Genomic DNA, 23,208 nt, shown 5'->3' with positions numbered 1-23,208 from the left:
CAGATTGAACTGGAAGTGGACATGATGGCAGGGAGGAGCAAGGGGTGACAATAAACAAAGGCAGAGAGACCTTCAAGTAGTCCAGTCTGTAGAGTGTAGGGTATATAAAGGGCCATAGTGGAAGATACAGGTAGAAAGCTAGGTTGGAATAAAATACTGTAGGAACAGGAGTGTCAGGCTAAAGAACTTGCCCTTCATTCAGCAGGTAATAGGGAGTAATTTTTTGTTTTTGAGCAAAGGGGTGACATGATTAGATTAATTTAGCAGCAGTGTAGATCACAAGAGATTGGAGGCAGAGGAGGCCAGTTAGCTAAAAGACAGTGGGTAGGTCATTCAACCTGAGCTTCAGTTCCTTCATCTATAAAATGGGGCTACTAATAATTTCACAACCAACCTCTTGGTGTAGTAGTTTTGGGGACAGCACTTTGCAAAACTGAAAGTGCTATATAAATTTGAATTGCTGTTGCTGGATATCTACCTGAATGTCATTTTATCATTCCTTCCATCCCCTGAAACATAAACATATGCATAGAACCAAACTCATCATATTTTGAATTAAAGCCGTTTCCCATCTAGACTTTTCCATTTTTTTTGTTTTGTCAGGGAGTGGTTTCTCCAAATCAGTCTTTTTCATTTTCACTCAGCCAGGCTCAAAATCTTTTTTGGTATCTCTCTTCCTTTTTCATTGAGCAGCTGGGGGAGTGAGTGTTTGGTTGAGTCAGTCACCATGCATTTATTAAGCACCTCTTATATACTAGTCTCTATGCTAAGCACCACAGACACAAAAAAAGAGAAAAAAAAATCCCTGTCCTCAAGAAGTTCACACTCTAACGGGGAATACAACATTCAAAGAACTATGTACAAACAAGATACAGACAGGATAGATAAATTGGAGATAATAAGGGCAGAGATAAGGGCAGATGATGTGCTAAAGTCCTCCACTGTAGTCCTCCTTTGTAATTGTCTCCTTGGCAGCATGGAGCTAACATAGGCTCTTTTTTAAAATTTTTATTTATTTTTATTTTTATTTTTACAGACTGACTGCTTGATTGAGGAGGGAGGGAAGGTTGGGGATAAGGAGAGAACTTGAATGGTGCCACCAGGGAGTGAGCAGGGGGAGCCCGAGGCTGGGAGACAAAATCCAGTCTGGGATTCAGCCCCAGGGCCAAGGCGTTGGAGTAAAGGCTGGGACTTGCCTGAACTCTCCTCCAAAAACCTTTAAAAATGACTCTACACAAATTCTAGAGCAGTCAAACCCATAAAAAGACAGAGTGAAACAAATTTCCAGTCCAAGACAACTTGGAAAGTCAGCAGGAAAGGTCTCTTGCACTAGGGTGAGAGAGGAGTGCAGTCCAGTGCAGGCCACACCAGCACAGACTGGGCCCTAGCAAGCAGCCTGGGGGCAACTGATTCACTGGCAGTAGTGTCAATTTCTGGAACCTCTCAGCCCACAGACACCAGGGACAACTTAGAAGGTCAGCAGGAAGGGTCTGTGGTGCCTGGGCGGGAGTGGAGCCCAGTCAAGGGCAGGCTTCACTAGCACAGCCCAGCCCCAGAAGGCCAGAAGCAGTCCTTGAGAGTGACTGAATCAGCAGGAGTAGCAGAGGCTTCAGGGTCAGCCCATACCCTTTGATCTAGCAATACCACTACTAGGTCTGTATCCTGAAAGAGATTAAAAAAACAAAAAGGAAAAAAAAAATATTCATAGCAGCTCTTTTCTGGGGGTGAAGAATTAGAAGTCGAGGGGATCAATTGGGGGATGGCTGAACAAGTTATGGTATGTGATGCAATACTACCCTATTATAAGAAATGATGAGCAGGATGCTCTCAGAAAAACCTAGAAAGGCTTGCATGGGCTGATGCAAAAGTGAAATGTATTGGCTAACATATGTTTTTGAAAACTATGCCAACAAATTCTGACAGATTTTGTTAAGGTGGAAAGGTTACGAAGTGCACATCACAAGACCCACGATGGGAGGCCTGGCCAAAATTAATTTTGTTGTCCCCAGGAACTCATTAAACTTTCTGTACAGGCCTGGAGGGGTTTTGATTTTTGTATTGAAAGAATACCCATGGCCTTTTAAAGTCTCGTATTGGTGTCAGCTTTTTTTATTTCATAGCTTTGTATCTCCCTCCTCTGTACAGGTACTAATGAACAATGAAATGACAAAAAGCCAGCCTCCCCTAAGAAGCACCAAGAGAAATAAAAGGGACTGTATAATTCATATATTAAATAATAAGCCAGCATAGGAAAAAAGCCTGTGGTTACAAAGGGGTGGAAGGTAAAGCTTTTAAGAATGCATAAAGGATGAGTTGCTGCAGGTCGGCAGAGAACTCCCAGTGTTGAAACTCCCTCCAACGCTGCGGATTAGCAACTCCTCTGTTAATATATAGCCTCAGCCAGCGACCTCGAGTTGTACTGCAAAGCGCTTTGAAAACCTTAAAGCGCCACATGAATGAGATTACTGAGAAGCTGCATTTGAACCCATCTTGCTGACACTAAGGCTGCTTCCCTTACATCAAGAGGTAAAAAGCTGCCTTAATAAACCCATTTGCTGGCTACTTATTCTCACTTTATGACTAAACAAGACTCTTTCGATCAGGAAACTGGACACTTCTCTGAATTTGAGCTTGCTCTCCATCTTTAGTTTTTTAATCGTTCTTACTGAGGGTCATCTTTTTTTTTTTAAAGATCCTTAACAAGACTGAGAAGTTCGCTGCCCTCCAGCCCAATTTACGGGAGAGGTGGCGGAAATAAAAATATATAAAGGGCGGAAAGAGTAATTTAGCGAGTGGTGCCCCATTGCCTTCCAACCGCCGCTCCGCAGGCGCGTGCCCCGCTCTGGGGTGCGCGCAGAGACCCGGATGCGCCGCGGCTTCCGGTATGGGGGGGAAGCGGTGAGCGGGCCCGCTGTGGCTCCGATTAGGCGTTGGGGGAGGGGCGCGCGCGGCTTCCGGCGCGGGCTGTTGGAGGGGGAAGGGCGCGCGCTCGTACCCGAGGCCCGGCTGCGCGCACAAAGATCCGTGCGGCTTCTGGCGCGGGCCCGCTCGGGGCTTCCCTCGGCGCGCAGACGCCGCCGAGGGCCTTCTCCCCTCCCCGCAAAGCCCTCCAAGGGTCGGCGAAGCGGGGCATGGAGCCAGAAACCACCCTCCGGGGGCAGTAGAGCCCTGTTCCGCCGGGGGCGCGGGCCGTCGTCAGCACGGCCAGAAGCTCCCCTCAGCTCTGGAGCCGGAGGTGAGGCGGGGGCCGGCGGTTCGAGTAGGCCCTGCGCCTCGCCTGGCCTGGGGGTCGAGGGGAGCCCTCTCCGCGGCCCCTCTTTTCTGGGGCTCTGCGGCGTCCCATCGGGGGCATGAGGGAGGGGGCGAAGGGGCGGGCCTACAGCCACTGGCGGGAAGGGAAAAGAAGAACGGACGGCGTTGAGGAGGGGTCTCCGCATCCGGGGCAAAGGTAACCGGAAGTAGGGCCCGGCGGGTGGGCGGGCTCTCCCGCCTGGCGGGGGTACAGCGCGAACAGGTGCCGGTTCTCCTGCAAGTCCAAACAAGAGCTCCGGGCCGCGGGGCCGGCCCAACCCGCTGGTTGACTCAGCTTTTCCTCTTTTGGTTGGTCATGTTCAGACACGTCAGGAGGCGGCTGTCCTGGGGAGCTAAGTCCCGACTTGTCTCCTCGCTGCGGGTATTTAAACCCTGGCCGAGGAACGTAGTCACCTGCCGGCTTTTGTGTTTTTTAGGAGCTGCGCCCCTCTGTCAGGTATAAGAGAGCTCTTCCCCTCCATATTCAGGTAAGGGGCTTTTACTTCCAGGAAGCCGTGGGGATACCAAAATTTTCTTTCCTGATCCGTTTTCGTGGATTGTTTTACCCTTCTGTTAATTTTGTGACCCTGATCGCCGTCTTATTTTGTGCCTTTCGTTAAATGTTTTAGGTTTTCTCACAGTTGTGTCATTTGTGTTTCTCTTTTCCTGATTATAGGCAAATGTGCAATACCAAAATGTCTTCTGATACAGATGGTGCCTTAAGCACCTCACAAATTCCAACTTCGGAACAAGAGGCCCTGGTTAGTATTTTTACCAAAAGTATTCTGCTTCTCTCCGTCCCTTTGTGCATGGGGGTTTCAACTAAAAGTAATAAAACCCCGTTATAATGTGTTTTTCCTCTTCTAAATGTATTAAATCGGGTAGACCTTGATCAGATTGTCCCCTTCAAATATAACTCTTTGTAGTAAAAATAAGAATCTAATTTGACTATTTAGCCTTTTTCCTAATAATAGCAGTAACAAAGTGAGGTTCCCTGCCCTAAATCTAGCAAAGGAACTGAAAATTATGCTTTAGAATGTGCCTTAAGCCTGTTTCTTTTTCTACACTACTTTTAGCTGTCTTGAGAAGTCTTGACATTTTCAGGTTAAGATGATTATTATATGTGGTTACATACTAAGATGACCAATATTATTGGTCAAGATATAGTTTATTTTAATTTTATGTAATCTATAAAGAGAAATTAAGGACCTTTGGGAACAATTTTTCTTTCTAAGTTTACCTTTTACTTTTTAAACAACAGAAGTCATTTTTCTTCTTTACCTGAGGAGTCAGTCCTCCAGCTTATGGTACAGTGCCTGGCACATAGTAGACACCAAATGCTTATTGGCTTACTGACTGGCATAAAAAAAGTTGATAGAAAATTTCAGAGACTTATGATCAGGCAGTAATTCTATTATTATTATTGTTTGTTTTGCTTTTAAGTTCTGGTAAAAAGATATTATAGATATGTTTTTGTGAAAGTTGATGTATCTGTTTACATTTATCATGCTTTTATATTTTATTTTAGATTTGATTTTTTAGTAACGAACTTTTGTTTATTATTTAAGTATGAACTGGGTGTTTCCCTAAGTATAGGTTTTGCCGGTTTGATCTCAAGTTGTGATCTCATCATACCTCCACAAATAAGCAGTGTAATTGTTAGTATTTGAATGGAAAAAGCCCAGATGCTCTATATTTAGAACAGTGTGCCTATTGTTTAATCATGATCCAATGGGTTGGGAAAAACTAGAACAACTTCTTTTTTAAGCTAAACTACTTTCTGATGAATTATGAAGTGTATTTCTTCAACAAACATAGAGTACTACTGTTTGCAAGGGTCTGGTTAGGTGCTATGGGGGATACAAAATATAATAGACCAGGTACCAGCCTTCACGATATACTGTCTAGTAGAAATTGATATGCTGAGTGTTTGAGATAGTGGGGTCCTGAAAAAGTAACTTCAGACCTTAAAGAGCAATAAGAAAGTTATACTTTGAGGATTATTGCACTGGGTTAAAATAAATCCATAAGGCTATATATATTATATATATATATATGTATGTATGTATATATATGTTTATATACACACATACACACATATAATTTTTTTTTTGGCTGAGTTTTTGACTTGACAGTGGCAGGAGTTTAAGTCACACGTTTACTGAATAGATTATAGACTAATATCTCTGGAGCTGGAAGGGACCTTATAGGTCATCTAGTCCAACCTTCTCATTTTGTGGATGAAGAAACAGACCTGAAGAAGTTGTGATATGCCCAAGTAACTCGTAGTTGTAACTTGTAGAGTAGGAACTTGAGCTCAAGTCCTACAACTCCCAAGTTATGTTCTCTGTAAGGCAAAGTGCCCAGGCCCTAAGGAGGCATTGTAGCATAACTGAAAGAGCATGACCTGGGAGAGAAGAGCTAGGTTTTAGCTCCAGCTCTTACTAACTCATCTCATGACCATGAGCAGGATGCTTTGCTTCTCTGGATTTCAGTTTTCCTCATCTGTAAAATTAAGAGGTTGTTTTCTAAGATCTTATGAATCTGAATACTGTGATTCTTTTATTCCTACTTATTTTAGACTTCCATGAGAGTCCATGAGGTGTCTTGATCAAACTTAAATGTAGGTAATCTGTAGTCTTGGGTAGATAATAGATTAAGAACTGATAAGGACCTTAGAGGTCATCTAGTCCTACCCTTTCGTTTTACTGATGAAGAAGCTGAGGCCCAGGGAAATTAAATAAAGTATCAGATTGAGATTTTGAACCTGGGTCCTATGACTCCAAATCCAGCACTACCACACCATGCTTTTTAATTTCCCTTATTTTGATTATAATATGTGGTTACGTAAGTAAGTGTTATAGATGATGTTTATGCTTTATAGGTTAGACCAAAACCATTGCTCTTGAAGTTGTTAAAGTTTGCTGGTGCACAGAAAGACACATTCACAATGAAAGAGGTAAGTTGTATTCAGAGACTAAAGAGGTATATTGTATTTTGAGATGAAATAAAACTGAATTTCTTTTGTTCAGCTTACTGTAGCATACAGTCGTGGTGAAATAGTTGCATTGTGGAGGAATTTATTCAGCAGCTAGAGAGATGAGATAATAGAAGGAATTTGACTGTTTTTGTAGGTGTGTAACGCTGTTAATATACTGATTCTACTACTCAGTGGAAAATACTACTATCAGGTTTCAAGTGGAGATAATGTATGTACCTGGAGTATTATTGAACTGATTTACCTGTGGACACTTTGTATAATGTGAACCATGTTTTAAATCATTGATTATCCTGCTTTATATTTGGACTATTTCAGTGGTGTCACACCCAAAGTTGTGACCTTACTTCTTCCCAAATCCTCCTCTGCTCTAGAATTATCTTTCTCTTTTCCTGAGTCAGGAATTTTATTCTCATCATGCTATTTAAAGTAACTTACACTGGTGTGATCATTATACCACTCACCTCCCCTGGGGTAATTAAAAATTTTTTTAAAAAAAGATCTTTTTAGTCTTAAGGATCTCTGAGGGGCTGCTGGGTGGCACAGTGGTTAGAACTCCAGCCTTGGAGTCAGGAAGACCTGAGTTCAAATTTGACCTCAGACACTTGACACTTACTAGCTGTGTGACCCTGGGCAAGTCACTTAACCCCAATTACTTCACTAAAAAAAAAAAAAGAATCTCTGTTGGGATTTAATGGGTAGAAGAGAAGGAAGGAGAATTTTAGCAAAGGCCTTTCCTTTTAGTCTATGCCTATCACAGGTTTCACTACTTTGCCTTGACATAATGATCCTATAGTTGGGTGAGTAGGGGTTAGGGTGCTTCTTTCACTCCAGGCCACTTTTGAAGAGATGGGTTGCTTCTTAGCTGTTCTCTAGGAAGGAGAGAGAGGAGGGTAGAACCTTAGAAGAATATTTTCAATTCCTCAACAAGGGGAGTCACTAAGCAGTGTGTGCTTCTAGGCTACATACTACTTTTTTTTTTTTTTTTTAAAGGGCAATTGGGGATAAGTGACTTGCCTAGGGTCACACAGCTAGTAAGTGTGTCAAGTGTTTGTCTGAGGCTGGATTTGAACTCAGGTCCTCCCGACTTCAGGGCCAGTGCTCTATCTACTGCACCACCTAGCTGCCTCTATACTTCTTTTTAAGCTTCAAATTAAATAGTGTTGTTCAGGACCAATAATTTAGGTTTTACTTTTTTTTCCATTTCATTCTGCCTCCAAAGAAATTTTAGCTTTCAATTCATCTCATATTTATTAAACATGCAAAGGTTTGAGGTTTTGAAGGCAATGAAGATAGTCCTTGATTTTGAGGAATGTGCTTTCTACTGAGATATTGGAAATATAGCATTTAATTAGCTAATTGCAAAAGAGATTAGGAAAAGTGGAAAGGCTTTTAGAAGGAGGTGGCTTTTAGGTAGTGCCTGGAAGGAATCTAAGGCTTCTGGGCTTTAGCTAAGTTTAGAGAATCAGAATTAGGCCAGTTTGGCTAGAAGAGAGAGTTCATGAAAGGAAGGGATGTATTGAGGGGTTTGGAAGGAAGGGGAAACAAGAACTAGAAAGGGTTTTAGATTCCAAGTTCTGAGGAGTTCATGTTTTATCCTAGAGCATTTAGCACAGGAGTGATATGGCTGGACTTTTGCTTTAGGAAGATTATTTTGGCAGTTGTCTGGAGGATGGATTCGAAAGGAGAGAGATGGGAATAAGGGAAACCACTTAAGAATTTATTGGAATAGTTCAGGCAATAGGTGATAAGGGTCTGAAATAAGGTGCTGACTATGTGAGTCTGAAAGAAGGTAATGGATGTCAGAGACTTTATGGAGGTAGAGTTGACAAAACTTGGCTACTGATTGGGTGTGGAGAGTGATGAGAATGAAGAATGCCTGAGGGGGTGAAGCTGGGGAACTGAAAGGAGGGTGGTGCCCTCTCACTGGAAAGAGAGGTTTGGATGAAGGACAGAATCAAGAGGAGAGATGAGTTCTGTTTTGGATATTTGGACATCATTCAGTTGGAAATGTTGTACTGGAACCCAAGAGATTATTTCTGATGATGTTGATTTTGTAGTCATCTGCACAAGAGATAATAACTGAACCTATGGGAGATTATGAGATGATTGAGAAAGGGTGAAGGGAGAAGAGATCACTCAGGACAGAGCCTTGGGGACTTCATCTCATTAGTGGATGATGATCCTGCAAAGGAAACTGAGAAAGATCATTTAGATTGGCAGGAGAACCATCAAAGAGTAGGAACAGGAGGACAGGGGAGATTACATAAGAGGAGAGAGCATCAGCAGTTGTAAGTAAAAAACTTGGAGGGAAGAGGGGGTTGGTTAACCTACTGGAATATATGCAGCAATGACATGTGGCTGGCCTAGTGAGATTCTCTGGTTCATAGGGTATTTATTCAAGGCTGTAGCCTTGGAGGTGGAGAGGGAGGAGGCAGCGCTTATACTTAGGAATTTCAGTAATTGTGGGAGTCCAGCAAAGCAGTGAACTCTTTAGACATGTTTGTCCTATGGTAACTGGAGGGAGAAGATAGAAACAGCACAAGTATGTGGTCAAGTTTTTAGTTTAATCATCTTTGTCAAAACAAAACTAAACTTAATTCTCAGAACATTAATTTTTTTGATGGCTCATTATAAGAGTATCAGTTTTCGTACTCTACTCTGAGGCACTCTTGAGTATGGGTAGAGTTTAACTTGCCCTCTTGCTGAGATTCCCTGGGGTTGTTCTCTGTTGTTGTTAGTGAGCAGATGGTTTCCCTTGTGGTGATTGTTCACAGGCTCTTGAGCTTTGTGACTGCACAGAATAGAAACTGACTACCACAGGAGAAGGATGCCAAGTCATCGTAGTTAGAAACCTCTTGCCACTTGGTCACTTTTGATGGGGGTATCGCTGAGACAATACAGAAGATATATCAGCTTTAAGTATACATCATTGTGGAACAATTCTGTGAAAAGGCGAGTTTTTATAGGAAGGTAAAAGGTCTCACTGCTCTCACCTCCTCAGACCTTACTTAATGAATTGAGTTCTTAGTAATTTTTTAAGAAGCGTGGTGATAAGGTGGAGAGCCAGGATGGAGAGTTTTGAGTCCATGACTGATGAGGTTTGAAGAACTGGATGTGTATAGCCAGGAGAAGAGGTCACCGGGGGGACGTGACAGCAAAGTTCAGGGTCATGTGGAGGAGGCACTGTACTTGTTTCTTTGGACCACATCGGGCGGAACCAGGGGTGGGGGATTGGGGGGGAAATGTTACAAAGAGGCAAATTTAAGCTTTAAGAAAAAATTTCTGACGGCTCTCCCAGGTGGAATGGGCGGCTTTGAGAGGTGGCAGACTTCCTCTCCTTGGAGGTCTTAAGGCAGAGGCTGAATGACTGCTTGTTGGGTATGTTACAGTGGGGATTCCTTGTCTCTGACTTGGACTAGAGAGCTGCTGTATTTGCTCCCACTTCTCAAATTCTGTGTTAGGTGTCAACAAACCTATTCCTGAGAACTTCCTGCTGGGTATGGTACACTGATTGATACTCATACTGTGTAGAGTGTTTACTATATATATTTCGGACTGTAGCAATGGTTTCTCAATATTCATAAATTTCATTTCTATTTCAGGTTTTATTCTATCTTGGCCAGTATATTATGTCAAAACAATTATATGATAAAAAGCAGCAGCACATTGTCTATTGTTCAGATGACCTTCTTGGAGATCTGTTTGGGGTACCAAGCTTCTCTGTGAAAGAGCACAGGTAAGCTGTTTCAGTTGACTTACTTCATTTAAAAATCCAGTTATGACTTTAGGTTTGTTTTTGTTTTTTTAACCTGTAAGGTAATCTTTGTTTAGTGAAAGGTTTTCTAGAATTATATATCATGCTTAATGTCATGAGATAGTCTTAATTAGAAGCTTGTGTTGTTTTATGAAAAATCCTGAAATTTAATTCTTCAGCTCTGCATTTTTGTTTTTTTCAAATGCATTATCCCTTCTGTACCATCACAGGTCACTGATTACTAATGCTGTAAGTAGCTTATGTCTTAGCTACTTTCAAAAATGCCTATTTCCCTTTCTGACATGCTCCCGTGAAACTCTTATTCTGATGTCTAAATGGAACATAGAGACAAAGTATTTTCTTGTAGAGTTGGAATTCATTATCTTGTTCGTGATTTCTGACATGATAAATTGTTAGGTAGTGTTTGATAGTATAGCTCCTGCTGTGTACAGTTTAATTTTTAAATCATTTCTGACCAGAAATTTCATACATAGAAGGAGATTGAACATTCAAGAAAATTACTGATTAGGAAAATGGAAGTAAATAGAAACACTTTAGCAAGCAAATAGCTGGCGATGCTAATTTTCCTTCTCTTTTGGGAACTAGAAATAATATGTAGTAATGACATGCATAGTAATCACCAATTATTCTTTACATGTGCCTAGTTACTTCAGTGATCTTTGGTTCTTTTGTAAATGTTAAACTAATGGAAAAAGAACATGAAGTGACTAGCCTAAAGTTAATGATGAAGTAGAAACAACAAAACTCCTTTGTAGATTGGATTCTTCTCTGTCAGAAAGGTTGCATTTTTCCCTTGTTTTGACACATCTAGAAGAAACAGTGTTAAGAAGGGTATAGTTCTCTAAACCCTCAGGACTCATGAAATTGTCTCCTTTATTGGCTTACTTCAGGACTAATTAAGAGAGGTCAGTTTTTTGTACAGCTTTGAACCTCGTTAGTTCTGTGCTAGATTGGCCCTAATGTTTTGCTTCCGTTTGAGACTGTTTAATAGCATAACCCCTTAAATCTATGGTTCTATTAATTTGAATTAAACTATTATGCAGATTTTCCATTACAGATGTATTTTCTTTTTTTATTCTCCCACCTTATCCCCCTCCAAGGAGATTATATGCAATGATTTCTAGAAACTTGATAGCAGTCAATCAACACGGTAAGTTGATTTTGAAAGAATTCTAAAGTATTTTTTAAAATTGTGTACATTCTAGCATTTTATAACTATTTTTCATTAAATGCTGCATTAATTATGTGGAGTAGTAGTTTTAATAATTTGATGGAATAATTTAATGGAACAGTACAGAGAAACTGTAGTTTTTTATGTTTTACTTTATAGCTTCTAATTTACTTTCATAATAAATGAACTTTAATATTCCTTATGTATAAACTTAAAATTAGCTCAGACCTTCATTAAGTTGGAGATTATTGATTTATTTTGGAAGTTGGATAATTTAGAAGTCCTCAAGTTTATAGAGGTAATCAGTATAGCCAGAACTTAAACACTGAAAAGTGGATTTCACGTCCTGGTTAGTATTATATTAGTTTTTATCAGTGATCCTGGGTGAGACCATTGGATAAGGATGTATTTTTTTGGTACACCAGCAGAGTACTACATAGATCATTGCGTCTGGGTAAGTGATAGCTTGCTTCTTTGTCCCGAGTATGTGGTTCTGTTTCAGCATAGCCTTGATAATTTAAGGTTTTCCCTTGTCTAAGCAGTCTCGGTTATCCCAAGCATACTCCTGGAGACCAGGTTGGTTTTAGGACTGACTAGGAATTAGGAATCACTAAGCTTGAATGTCTGCCCCATAGCTGCTTCCCAGACTCTACCTTGAACTCCCTATCCAGAAGAAACCAAAGCTCCTTCCCAGGTCACCTCAAGACACAGCTGCAAGATAAGACATGCTCTGTGTTAGATGAAAATCACCCAATATTAAGCACGCTGTGTAAAAAGAAGGGCATTGAGGGAGGCTCTGAGAATGCAAAGATGATAATAATAATTGACATCTTTATATAATGCTTCAGTGATTAAAAAGAACCTTAAATATTGTATGTCATTTAAACCTCAAAACAAGTCTGTATGTGTCTGGGGTATGGTCTTTGACTGTTAAGTCTGACAGGTCAATGACTTGCCCAGAACTGCATTCCACTTAGTGGCAGAAACAGGATTTGAACTCAGGTCTTCCTGACTCCAGTTCCAGTTCTCTTTTGTGCCATGCCGCGTATACCTTTGGGACTTACAGGTTGCCCAGGGATTACTTGTGACTGGGTCTGCCCATTTCATTAAGGCTGGTCTGGAGCTAGACTTTTCCAGGGTTTGGGAAGAGAGATTATCTTCTTTCTTTTTTTCCTTTTTTTTTTCCTTTTTTTTTTTTTTTTTTTTTTTTTGGCTAGGCAGTGGGGTTAAGTGACTTTGCCCAGGGTCACACAGCTAGTGAATATCAAGTGTCTGAGGCCGGGTTAAGAGAGATGATTTTCACACACCTATTTGCCTATGTGTTGTCCTTGCTCCCAGACTCTTTGCTGCTCTAATGTAGAAAAAGCTACAGTGAACTCTCCATATAACCATTGATGGCTTTATAACTATCAATTTTATTTTTGATTTTAGAAGAAAATGTAGGTTGTTAGTACTACCCTCCAGGGCTGGCAAATTGGGTAGAAAAGTTATAGAAGTTAAATGAAACGTGGGCATGTGACTTCTATAGATGAGGGGATCTCTCATTCCCTGAAGTAAAGAGAATTTAGACACTAAGTCCTTAAGTCTTGTAGAGGGAGTGGAAATTACCTTGAAATCAGTCTTAATTTGGAGGGCAAGGATTTTTTTTGGCCAGTGAAATTGATGTGAGCCCCTGGGGTGTGAAATGTGGAGTGCCTTTTAGTTTCGAATCCTTAAAAGCAGGCTAGTTTTTTGCTCTCGACCTAGAACATTTCTGAAATTCCACAGGGCTTAGAAATGGAGGAAGTAAGACGACTATTTTATCTTTGATTTTCTAGACAGGCTATTACAGGGAGCTCACTGAAGCTATGGTCATAGATTGTAGACTTAGAGCTGTAAGGGACCACAGCGGTTGTTGAGTCCCTCTCATTTTACAAGTGAGGAAACTCAGGCCCAAGGAGGTGCAGTGACTTACTTAGGGTCACAATGGCACAAGCGCTATTTGTACTGAAGTCCCCTGACTTTAAACTTGGCACTCTTCTCACTGTACTACAGTACTTTATCTGTTAACCTCATTCCTGCCTTATACTACAGTGTTTTTACTTAAGTAACTTTGAAAAACTTCAGTAAAATTGTCACTCAAAACAAACTTGATGGTTACATGTGCTTGGGCCTAATCTTATTTCTGAAATGTCAGAAAGTTTCCTTTAAAATTAAAATTTGAGAATTAAGCTGCTAAATTTATTTTGAATTATGTGAGTCTTAGTTAATGATTTCCTAAATTTCCACAGTTATCATATCTTCTTTTTTTGTTTGTTTTAAGTCAGACCCTGAATGTTATCTCCAAGTTCTTTCTATGGAGCAACCTGGACCTCCAGCAGCCACTATTCCCTTTCCCCAGAGTTTCTACTACTTTCCATCTTCCCAAACTTCCCTTTTTTGCAGCCCGAGATCTCTCCCCAGATCCTCTGATTACTGTCATGGCTGAAGGGTCCAGTATTGCCTATATATGGGTAAAGTAGCCATCCATCTATCCTCACCCTTCAATTACCTGAAAGAAAGTTAGAATAGATATTTGTGGTACTATCTTATAATACCAGAGTTAAAAATAATTATTATGCTGTGTAGTATAATTTTTAGAGCCATTTTCATCTATCAAACCAAAATATATTTAATACATTAAATAGCTTAGTATTTGGAATGGTGTTTCTCTTGAGGTATGTCTCTAATAATTTTTACAGCCTTTATAGGGAGCTATAGAAATTGGGTCTTCAGATGTTATTTTCGGTGTTCTTAAATATTCTTTTTTGTTTTCTAAAACAAAAATATGTAAAATCATGCTAACATAGTGGGCTGTTTTACTCAGAGTTTATGTTAATAATAATAATGACTGATACTTAAAATGTGTCATATGTTATCTCATTTAACCTTTCAACATTGTGAGGTAGGTACTTTACGTACTATTATCCCCTTTAATAGAAGAAGAAACAGGTTTAGAGAGGTTAAATAACTTTCCCATGGTCATACGGCCTCCAAAACTTAACCCAAAATCTTAACTGAATTCTTAATTTCTAAATTTTTAGGGGAAAAAATGCTATTTTAAAGAAATATATTTATATCAGCTATTAGGAGCATATTTGGCAAGGATTTCAACTGCATAAGAGGTTCATGTCTTGCAATTCCCAATTAAATAATAATCTTTTCTAAACAACTAATTTATATTTTTTTTCTTTAGAATTTGCTAGTCCAAATACATCTACCAATGAAACCAGGTGTCAGCTTGAAATCGGAAGTGTTCAAAAGGTGATCTTTAAACTTTCATATTTTACTGCAGTAATTTTTTTACATTGTAAATTGTTTGACTTCTGTCTGCCTGGTATTCTTAAGCTTAGTATTTATCTTGTATCGTTGTGTTGAATACTTAGGAGTCTATGCAAGAATTGCAGGAAGAGAAACCATCACCAAATCTGAATTCTAGACCAACTACCTCATCTAGAAGGAGAACACATAGTGAAACAGGTATACAGTAATATTTAACTTAGTTTTAAAATTTTGCTTCATTCCTCCTTTGAAATGAACTTTTATGTCGATGGTGGTTGATTTATTGATAATTGCTGGAAGGATTTTTTTGTTCGTTTGTTAGGTGAGTAGATCTCTGAGTTCTTTCTTTTCGTTCTCTGTTTACGTGATATATGCTCATTTATTTAACGCTGGCTAATTATTTTCTTTAAATTCTTTTCCAGTTTTTTTCCCATTAATATGTTTTAATTTTACTGCAGTACATCTTAAGATAGTTTTTACCACTGACAGATGACTTTTCATTTGAGAAAATGAAAAATGAAGATATCTTTGGGTAGAAATGTAAAAGGAGAAAATTACTTAGAAATGTGTCAAATCACAAATATGCTTATATTTGTATATTTATACTTTATTGATTTTGTACTTCTATTAGTAAGTACACACCCTCAATATAGTACATTGACATATAAATTACTTACATGGAACTTTTCCACTAATATGTTATATACACTATGAAAACACAAAATTAGAAGTTAAAGTTGACAGGTAAGGACAGTAATTAAACTTTTTATTAATGGTACATAAATTTGTAATATTTTTAGTGAGAGAAATTGAATATATGCTTTATTATCTTTGATAATTCAAGGTAAATCATTAACATCATTAATGATAATGGATGGAAATCCATATTTGAAAGGATTTTGATTTAATTACATTTCATCATATTGTTATTTTTGTCTCATAGAGTAAGAGAAATGGCAGCCTTTCCATATTCTTGTTCATTTGTGCTCATACATTATTAACATTATCTTCAATCCATAGTTTCTTTGCAGGAATCTTTTTAAGCCACTTGTCTGTTTTGCTAGCATTAGGGTAGATAAACCTACATAATACTGTAAATCCACTTAGCCAGGAAGGCAAACTGCAATATGTTGTAATATGCTGAAAGCAAATAAATGAATTCGGGCATCATTCTCAACCCTTTTGTGTGGTATTTCTCCTACTATTCCCTTAGAGTACTTCACATGTTAGTCATCTTATGTGACCCATCTGAGTGAGGGTATTGGTACTAAGCTGTTTATTAAATGTTACTAAAGCTTAATATTGCTTTTTTAAGATTAAAAATAAATGTAGGAGTTTTAACATTTTATTTTTATATCTCAATGGTTTGTCTTGTGCCGACAAGTCATAGCAGTCACTGGCAACTATCTTGGGTTTTTTTAAGTCGTAGAGGTAATCTTTTGTTTAAAAGTAGCTTTCGCTTATATTGATATATCCTGCTGAAGAAATAGGATTCTGAAGTTGAATGATTAAAGCCGCTTTGGCAATAAAGTTTTTTTTTTTCTTTCTTGAGATACCAATGATAAAAGTTCATATTCTAGAATACCTTATTTATCAACATACAGAGGACTTTAAAGAAGAAAACCTCTTTATGAATTTTATAAATTATTAGTTATGGAGATACAGGTCTGCAAAAATGACATGTTAGATGACTTTTTAAAAGACTCATTTGGAGATGTTTAGGTAGATGTTTCTTTTCAAATGTGCTTGTATGTCACTTACCTTTTAGTCCATATGCCTGTAATTTTTAACTTTTTGGTGAAAAAAGTTTCGATATGAATGCACACAGCATTTCGAGATTATTACAATTGTATAAATTAACAGTTTTTTCTTTTTTTTTTTTTTCATACAAAGAAGAAAATTCAGATGAGTTGCCTGGTGAAAGACACAGTAAACGGCATAAGTCAGATAGTATTTCCCTTACATTTGATGAAAGCTGTGCTTTATGTGTCATAAGTGAGATATGCTGTGAACGAAGCAGTAGCGGTGACTCAACAGAAATCCCTTCAAGTCCGGTAATCATTGTTTGTTAAAATAGATTAGATATCTTGTCAGCAGAAATGTAGGTAAAGGGGGTTGGAAAGAAACTCTTTTATAAAGATCGGGTATAAGCTTCTAAACTTGTAATAAAATTTTCCCTTTAAGGGAAGCAGCTGTATAATAACATCTGCTTATTAGAAGTAGTCTTGGGGGTGGAAAGTGGAGATTTGATGATAAAATGAATACTAAATGTGATAAAAGATATTTAAAAAAATCAAGCTTACATGGATTTTAGGAACTTGTAGCAATTCCATTCTAATGATTGGAAAAGTTGCAAAAACAGGGGCAGAACCCTCCAAATTTCATTAACCTAGATATATATAGCTCTTCATATGGGTCTGAGCACCTTAGCTGTTATGTTTCCTAGTTTTTTCAACTATTAGAATTTGCCTATTTTCTTGGAAAGCTTAGTCATAATTTAAGGCAATGCCTTTATGTTTCAGCCATCGGCAAGTAAGTCAATGTCAGTTATTTTCACCACCTACCATATATGTGGTGTGGTAGGTTTGGAAGTGAAAAAAAAAAGCAGATTTAACTGGATGCAGGGAAATACTGATGTGACATTATTATGTATGACAGAACAGCGTCAGTCTTCTTGGTTTCTATTTAAATCCAACAGACATTTTATTAAGTACCTACTGTGTGTTCAGCACTGTGGGAGATGATGGCAGAGATGTAAATCATGGCTTTGGTTTCCACTTTATCCAATTTATCCATCTAGCTGGAGGCCAGTGTCTTTGAAGTTAGCTGTATTATCTCAGCTGTTTTCCTAGCTATCTCACTATGTGAGCGGTTATAAGTATCCTTGACAATATATTTTATACTATTCTCAGAGGACCATAGACTGAGAGTTGAAAGATAACTTGGAGATTCTCTAGTCTTAACTCCTTCCCAGATCATGAATTCTGTTTCTGATATGCCTAATCATTGATCATTCAGCCAAAGTGAAGATTTTCCGTGGTGGAAAACCCATTAGTTTTTAAGTTGGCCCATTTCACTTTTGAATGCTCTCATTTTTAGGAGATTTCTTTTGTACTGAAATTATCCCTCTGTAATTTTTATCATTTGGCCTTTAGGGGGCCAAGCAAAACAATTATGATCTTGCCTCCACGTGGCAATGCTTCACGTGTTTGAAGATTATTATATCCTCTATTAAATGTTATCTTTTCTAGAGTAAACTGTTTCCTATTTCCTTTAATGAAGTTGGTAATGATTTAGAGTATTCCTCCCATCAGTCTATACTCCTGTTTGAATATTAACTTTTCACCTTTCCTTCAAAAAATGTTGTACCCAGAAGTAGATATAATACTCCCAATATAGTCTGACATGCCTGTCATAGTGTAATGTAATTATCACCTCCTTGTGGTGGGACACTTCCATTCTTTTTATTTTTTTCTTTATTTTTTTTTGGTAGCCTTAACCTGGGATCTCATTGATATTAAGTCCCAGATGAGGAGACTTCCTTTACTAATGCAAATTAGCAACTATTCCATAACTTAAAGTCTTATGGAATTGCTTGGGGTGCTGAGTTTTGAGACCAGCTCTGTCTACTACTGATTCTTAAGCTGGTATCCATGGACCCATCTATGGATAAATTTTACATTGTCAGTGAACTTAGATGAGGGAAAAATTACGTCTTTATTTTCACAAATTTCTAAATGAAATTTAGCATTTCCTGTAATTACTTAAAAACATTCTTCTGAGAAGAGGTCCATGGGTTTTACTAGACTACTAGGGGTGGGAGGGCATGATATAAAAAGGTTAAGAACTGCTTCATTATAACATGCTACCTCTCATTGGATACTTCTATTCCCTTCTCTGAGAGGGAGTAGTTTTTATGAGTTATTTTTCTGTTCTTCAACTGGTCTATTAGGACTCAGAGCCTTGATCAGTCTGTTGGAATTTGGAGCCCTCATTGCTTTATTAAAGCTCAGGAACCTGGGCTCATAATTTACCCATTTGACCTTGGATCCCGAAATTCAACCCCCTCCCCCCCTTGTAGGGGTGGGCCTTGTGAGAAAGAGGAAAGGGTAGTAGATTATTGGTTTACGTTGAGCCTGCCAGAGGTCCTTTTTACTCCTAGATTTAGGTCATTTTTACTCCTAAATTACTTGGGTCAGAACTGAGAGAAGGGAAGATTGGGGGCTAATATCAAGAGTAAATGGGGATTTAGTCTGGGCATTGTGAAAACATTATCAGGAGGAGAAGGCACTTGGTGGGCTCTTTGGAGAAAGGGGATAGCAACTGAAGGAAGAATCCATTTGCAATAGTAAAGAGATAAACCAGATCCCTTGACTTGAGATCAAGGAGGTACAGCTAAATTGTTTTGAATAATAACTTTTATTGGTTCTTTACTTTTTACATCGCTACCATTTCAGTTTATTTTTTCTCTTCCCTCCCAACATACACACAGTGAATCCTTCCTTGTAACAAAGGAAAATAGGTAAACAAAACTAACTGTCAACAACTATGTTTGACAGTATTCTACATCATTCCAAACCCATAGTTCCTTATTTTCTCAGAGAAAGAAGAGAAATATATTTATTTTCCCCTTGGGAAGGGGAGAGGCCAGTGTTGGTTATTACATTTTCAGTGTTTGGCTTTGTTTTAGTGTGGTTTCAATTTACATTGTTTATCATTTGTATATATCGTTTTTTTTGGCAGCTAGGTGACATAGTGGATAGGGTGCCAGGCCTGGAGTTAGGAAGATTTGTCTTCCTGAGTTCAAATCTGGCCCCAGACACTTACTAGCTGTGTGACCCTGGGCAAGTCACTTAACCCTGTTTGCCTCAGTTTCCTCATCTGTAAAATGAGCTGGAGAAGGATATGGCAAATCTCTTCAATATCTTTGCCAAGAAAACCCCAAATGGAGTCATGAAGAATAGAACACGACTGAACAACAGTTTATTATTTTCCTGGTTCTGCTTACTTCATATTAGTCTAGTGTTTTTCTCTAAATTTCTCACATTTATTGTTTTTTATCCTACAATAATATTTTATGTTCATAGACCACAATTTGTTCAACTGTTTCCTCAGTTAATGGGCATCCTCTATATTTCCAGTTTTTGTAACCGCAAAAAGTGTTGCTATGATTGTTTTTGTATATGTGAGAGGTGTTTGTCTTTGTTTTCCTCCGTGGAACTATACTGTAAGCGTTGGAATCTCTGAGTCACATATTATGGGCAACTAGAAGACTTTTTCCTCCTCCGTAATTCCACATTGCTTTCTAGAACGGTTGGACTAGTTTACAGGTTCAACAACAGTGTGTTCATGTACCTGTCTTCCCCAAAGATCCTCCAGCATTGACTTTTTTCATCTTTTGTTATAATGATTTGCTGAGTATGAGATGAAATTGCAGAATTGTTTTTATTTGCATTTCTGTTTTTAATAGTAATTTGGAACATGTTTTTTGTATCCTTGTCCACAGTTTGTAATTCTTTTGAAAAGTTGATATCCTTTGACCACTTAACTATTGGGGAACAGCTCTTTATCTCTAGATAATTTTGTGATTATGATGATAATAATAGTGGCTTGCATTTATGTAGTGCTTTAAGGTTTGCAAAACATCTTAAAGACATCTCATTTTCATGAAATATTTAATACAATGGATTTCCCCATTGGTAACTTCCCTTTTTACTTATAATCATTGTTTTATGATTCAGAACTGTTTGGTATCTATCACTGATTGGTGTTAAAACAGACTTTTGCATCATTAAGCAATTTAGAACCACTGAACACATGATCTTGTTTTCTGAGTGTAATCCATCCCAGTCTCATCCCTACTCAATCCATGCCCAAGCTCACTCTCCCTCTGGTACACCTATCCTATGAACATTGGCAAACTTATTCGATCGGCCATCTGGCATCGTCTAGACAATATTTTAATCCACTATTTTTTCCAGTTGTGGATGGTTAGACTAGTCTCACGTTGCTGTGGGTTTATTTGAAGTTTCGTGTAGTGTTCCTGGGGATGATGCAAAAAGTACATAGTCATCTGATCAGAAGCATTTGAATAGGCTTGTAATTGATAAGGATTCCTTTGTTCAGACTTTATGTAACAGTACATTTTTCATGATGTCTTGTTTGCTGTTAGTAATCATTGAACGTTATTCCTGTAGTTACATCTACCTTGGAGTGTTATGTGGTTTTGATATGTGCCTCCCTGATACACATCTGAGCAGACTGTTCAAGTCTGTGGTTTTTTTTTTTTTTAATTAAGTCAAATTCTTCTTTTAAATCATTGAATAATAGCCAGGCACGATGGTACACATCGGTAATCCTTGCTACTGGGGTAGGCTGATGGATCCCCTTGAGTTCAAGAGTTCTGAGCTGCAGTATGGCGGAAGCTAATTGTATGTACTAAATCCAGCACCAGGGTGGTCAGCCTTTGGGAATGGAAGACCACCAGGCTGCCTAAGGAGGAGCAAACTGGCCCAGGTCGTAGACGGAGCAGAGTGAAGCTTCCTAACAGTCAGTTTTGGATCAGGCTTGTTTAGTGGCTGCTGTATGTTCTCCGTCTTGGACTGGTTGAGGAGACCCACTCTCCAAAGAAGAAAAAGCAGTGAATAATAAATAGTGGGGTATTGCATTCTCTGTATCTTTGAGTCAGTAGAGTTGACTGTAAAGTTGTGGTCTTTTGTAGATAATTGTCTAAGAAAATAACCCTCTTATGGTTTTTGTTGAGGTTACTATTGATGTGAGCACGGACCATTGTGACCATTTGCATAAATGGGGTACTGGTTGCTGCTATCTTCTCAATTCCCTCCTTTCCTTCCTCCCCCCACCCATTTTTGTTTTTTGATTTTTTCGGGGTGGGGTAAAAGCAAAATCCATAACTTTTTCAGTCTTTAGGAATCTTCAACTCTTTTGGTTATCTTACTCATTGATCCTTCAGGGTTTTAGAAATTGTTTCCTGTAGCATGGATTTCTTCTGTATCTAATTGGCTGATTCCAATAGCTCCCAAATTCTGGTTTAAGTGCAATTGCCACTTCACAGAGTTCATTGTATACAAAGCCTGAATATGGTGATTTCATATCTGTTTCATGGGAATGATATACTACCATAAAAAATCCTCACAATTCTGCTATTTTACTTTTGTTTGATTTCCATCTGGTTTTATCTGCAAATTCATTCAGGATGAACTGGCTTGATTTGGATCTCATAGCAACTTTGTTGGATTGTTTTCTTAACAGCTTTTTACTGTTTGTGAGGTAATATTGCTTGTAGTTTTCCCACAATTTTCTGTAGTTTTACAACTGAGCTTGTATTCAACCCGTATTGCCCTTGGCAGCCATATGTTAACTTGCCAATGAGGTGTAGTGTTTGTTGGTTGAGGTGATTTCTGGGCTTTTTTTTTTTTTCCTTTCACTTTTTTGTTGTGATGACTGTTTTACAAGAGTTAAAATTCTAAGAAATGGGATTAGTGGACTTCTGTGAAGATGGAGGAGTAAAAGGTCAATGGAGTGCCTTTCTTCTAAATATCCTAAAAATCTTCTGTCAATAAATGCCCAAAAAAGAGAGAGAAAAACAACTAATTTTTCAAGAGAAAAATTTTGGGGAAAAAAGTTCAAGGCTTGAACAAACATGAGAAGAGGTTCTAATACAGTCAAAACAAATTTAAGAATAGAGGCATAAACACCAGACAAAAATATATGTAATACAAAACAGAAGCATTAATCTTTTTAGGACACGATAGATATTGGAATAGTGGATATAGTCAAGGAATTTAAGAAAGAAATGGATTTGAGAAAAATACTGTGGAACAAAAAGGAACTGAATGAGAACTTTGAATATCTTTCCTGAGATGGAATATCCGAAGAAAAGGTAAAATTTAAAAAATAGAATTACTTCCCTGGAGGACAAAACTGAAGAAACTGAGAAAGGGAAACATGCTCAGAAAATGTCACAACTGGACAAAGACTTAGAACAGTTGGATCAATTGAATCTGGAAGACAGAACAAAGAAAAAGAATTTTAGAATTGTCAAGGTTTCTGGAAACTTGAAGAAAATAATATGACATATCCTGGGATATTATATAGGGAAATTTGAATATATTGAAAAAGAGAGACAGATTATAAGTCAACAGAAGGGTTAATCCCAAGATCATCTTACCTAGATACATCATTGTCAAACTTCACTACCTCCATAATAAGGAGATGATTTTGCAAGTAACTGAGAAGAGCATCTCATACCAGAAAATCTAAGTTTGAATTATAAAAGTTTTTCTACAAAAAGAAAAAGGACAGAATCTGAAACATTTTATTTCTAAAAAAAATTATAAAATTTCATCCCAAAACCAGTTTAGTTTTTCATTTTTGCTAAGTTTCTAATGCAATCTTTTTGAAGACAAAAAGATGGTCATTATGAATCTACGGGAATTTCAAGGAATTGTGGAGGAGAGAGCCAGTCTTAAGGCAGCTTTCCAACAAGAAGGCAGATCATCATCAAGGTATGAAAACCAAAGTGAGTTTTACAATTTATCAATGTAGTCACCATAGGGAGATAGTAAACCATAGAATGATGTAAACATTTTGAGTTTTAGGGGTGAGGGAGGAGGGAAGAAGAGAAATTGATTATAAGCATCAAAGATG

General features: G+C 38.2%; 1 protein-coding gene across 4 annotated transcripts in view; it reads left to right on the top strand.

The window, feature by feature from the left end:
- The first annotated feature begins 3,068 nt into the window (after positions 1–3,068).
- MDM2 (MDM2 proto-oncogene) overlaps positions 3,069–23,208 on the top strand; it is a 30,568-nt gene continuing 10,428 nt past the window's right edge. The window contains exons 1-9 of one of the 4 annotated variants that reach the window (XM_027854200.1): positions 3,069–3,235; positions 3,729–3,779; positions 3,968–4,052; positions 6,176–6,250; positions 9,895–10,028; positions 11,168–11,217; positions 14,453–14,520; positions 14,643–14,736; positions 16,432–16,592. In XM_027854200.1, the coding sequence (XP_027710001.1) occupies positions 3,972–4,052; positions 6,176–6,250; positions 9,895–10,028; positions 11,168–11,217; positions 14,453–14,520; positions 14,643–14,736; positions 16,432–16,592 (663 nt within the window). In that variant the 5' untranslated portion in view covers positions 3,069–3,235; positions 3,729–3,779; positions 3,968–3,971. Of the gene's footprint in view, positions 3,236–3,348; positions 3,449–3,728; positions 3,780–3,967; positions 4,053–6,175; positions 6,251–9,894; positions 10,029–11,167; positions 11,218–14,452; positions 14,521–14,642; positions 14,737–16,431; positions 16,593–23,208 lie in introns of those variants that run through there. The other 3 variants (XM_027854198.1, XM_027854197.1, XM_027854199.1) reach the window with 3 other exon arrangements.

The sequence above is a fragment of the Vombatus ursinus genome, unplaced genomic scaffold, assembly GCF_900497805.2.
Source record: "Vombatus ursinus unplaced genomic scaffold, bare-nosed wombat genome assembly UNPS02010320.1, whole genome shotgun sequence".
NCBI lineage: Eukaryota > Metazoa > Chordata > Mammalia > Diprotodontia > Vombatidae > Vombatus > Vombatus ursinus.
This window is presented reverse-complemented; position numbering and strand designations above follow the sequence as displayed.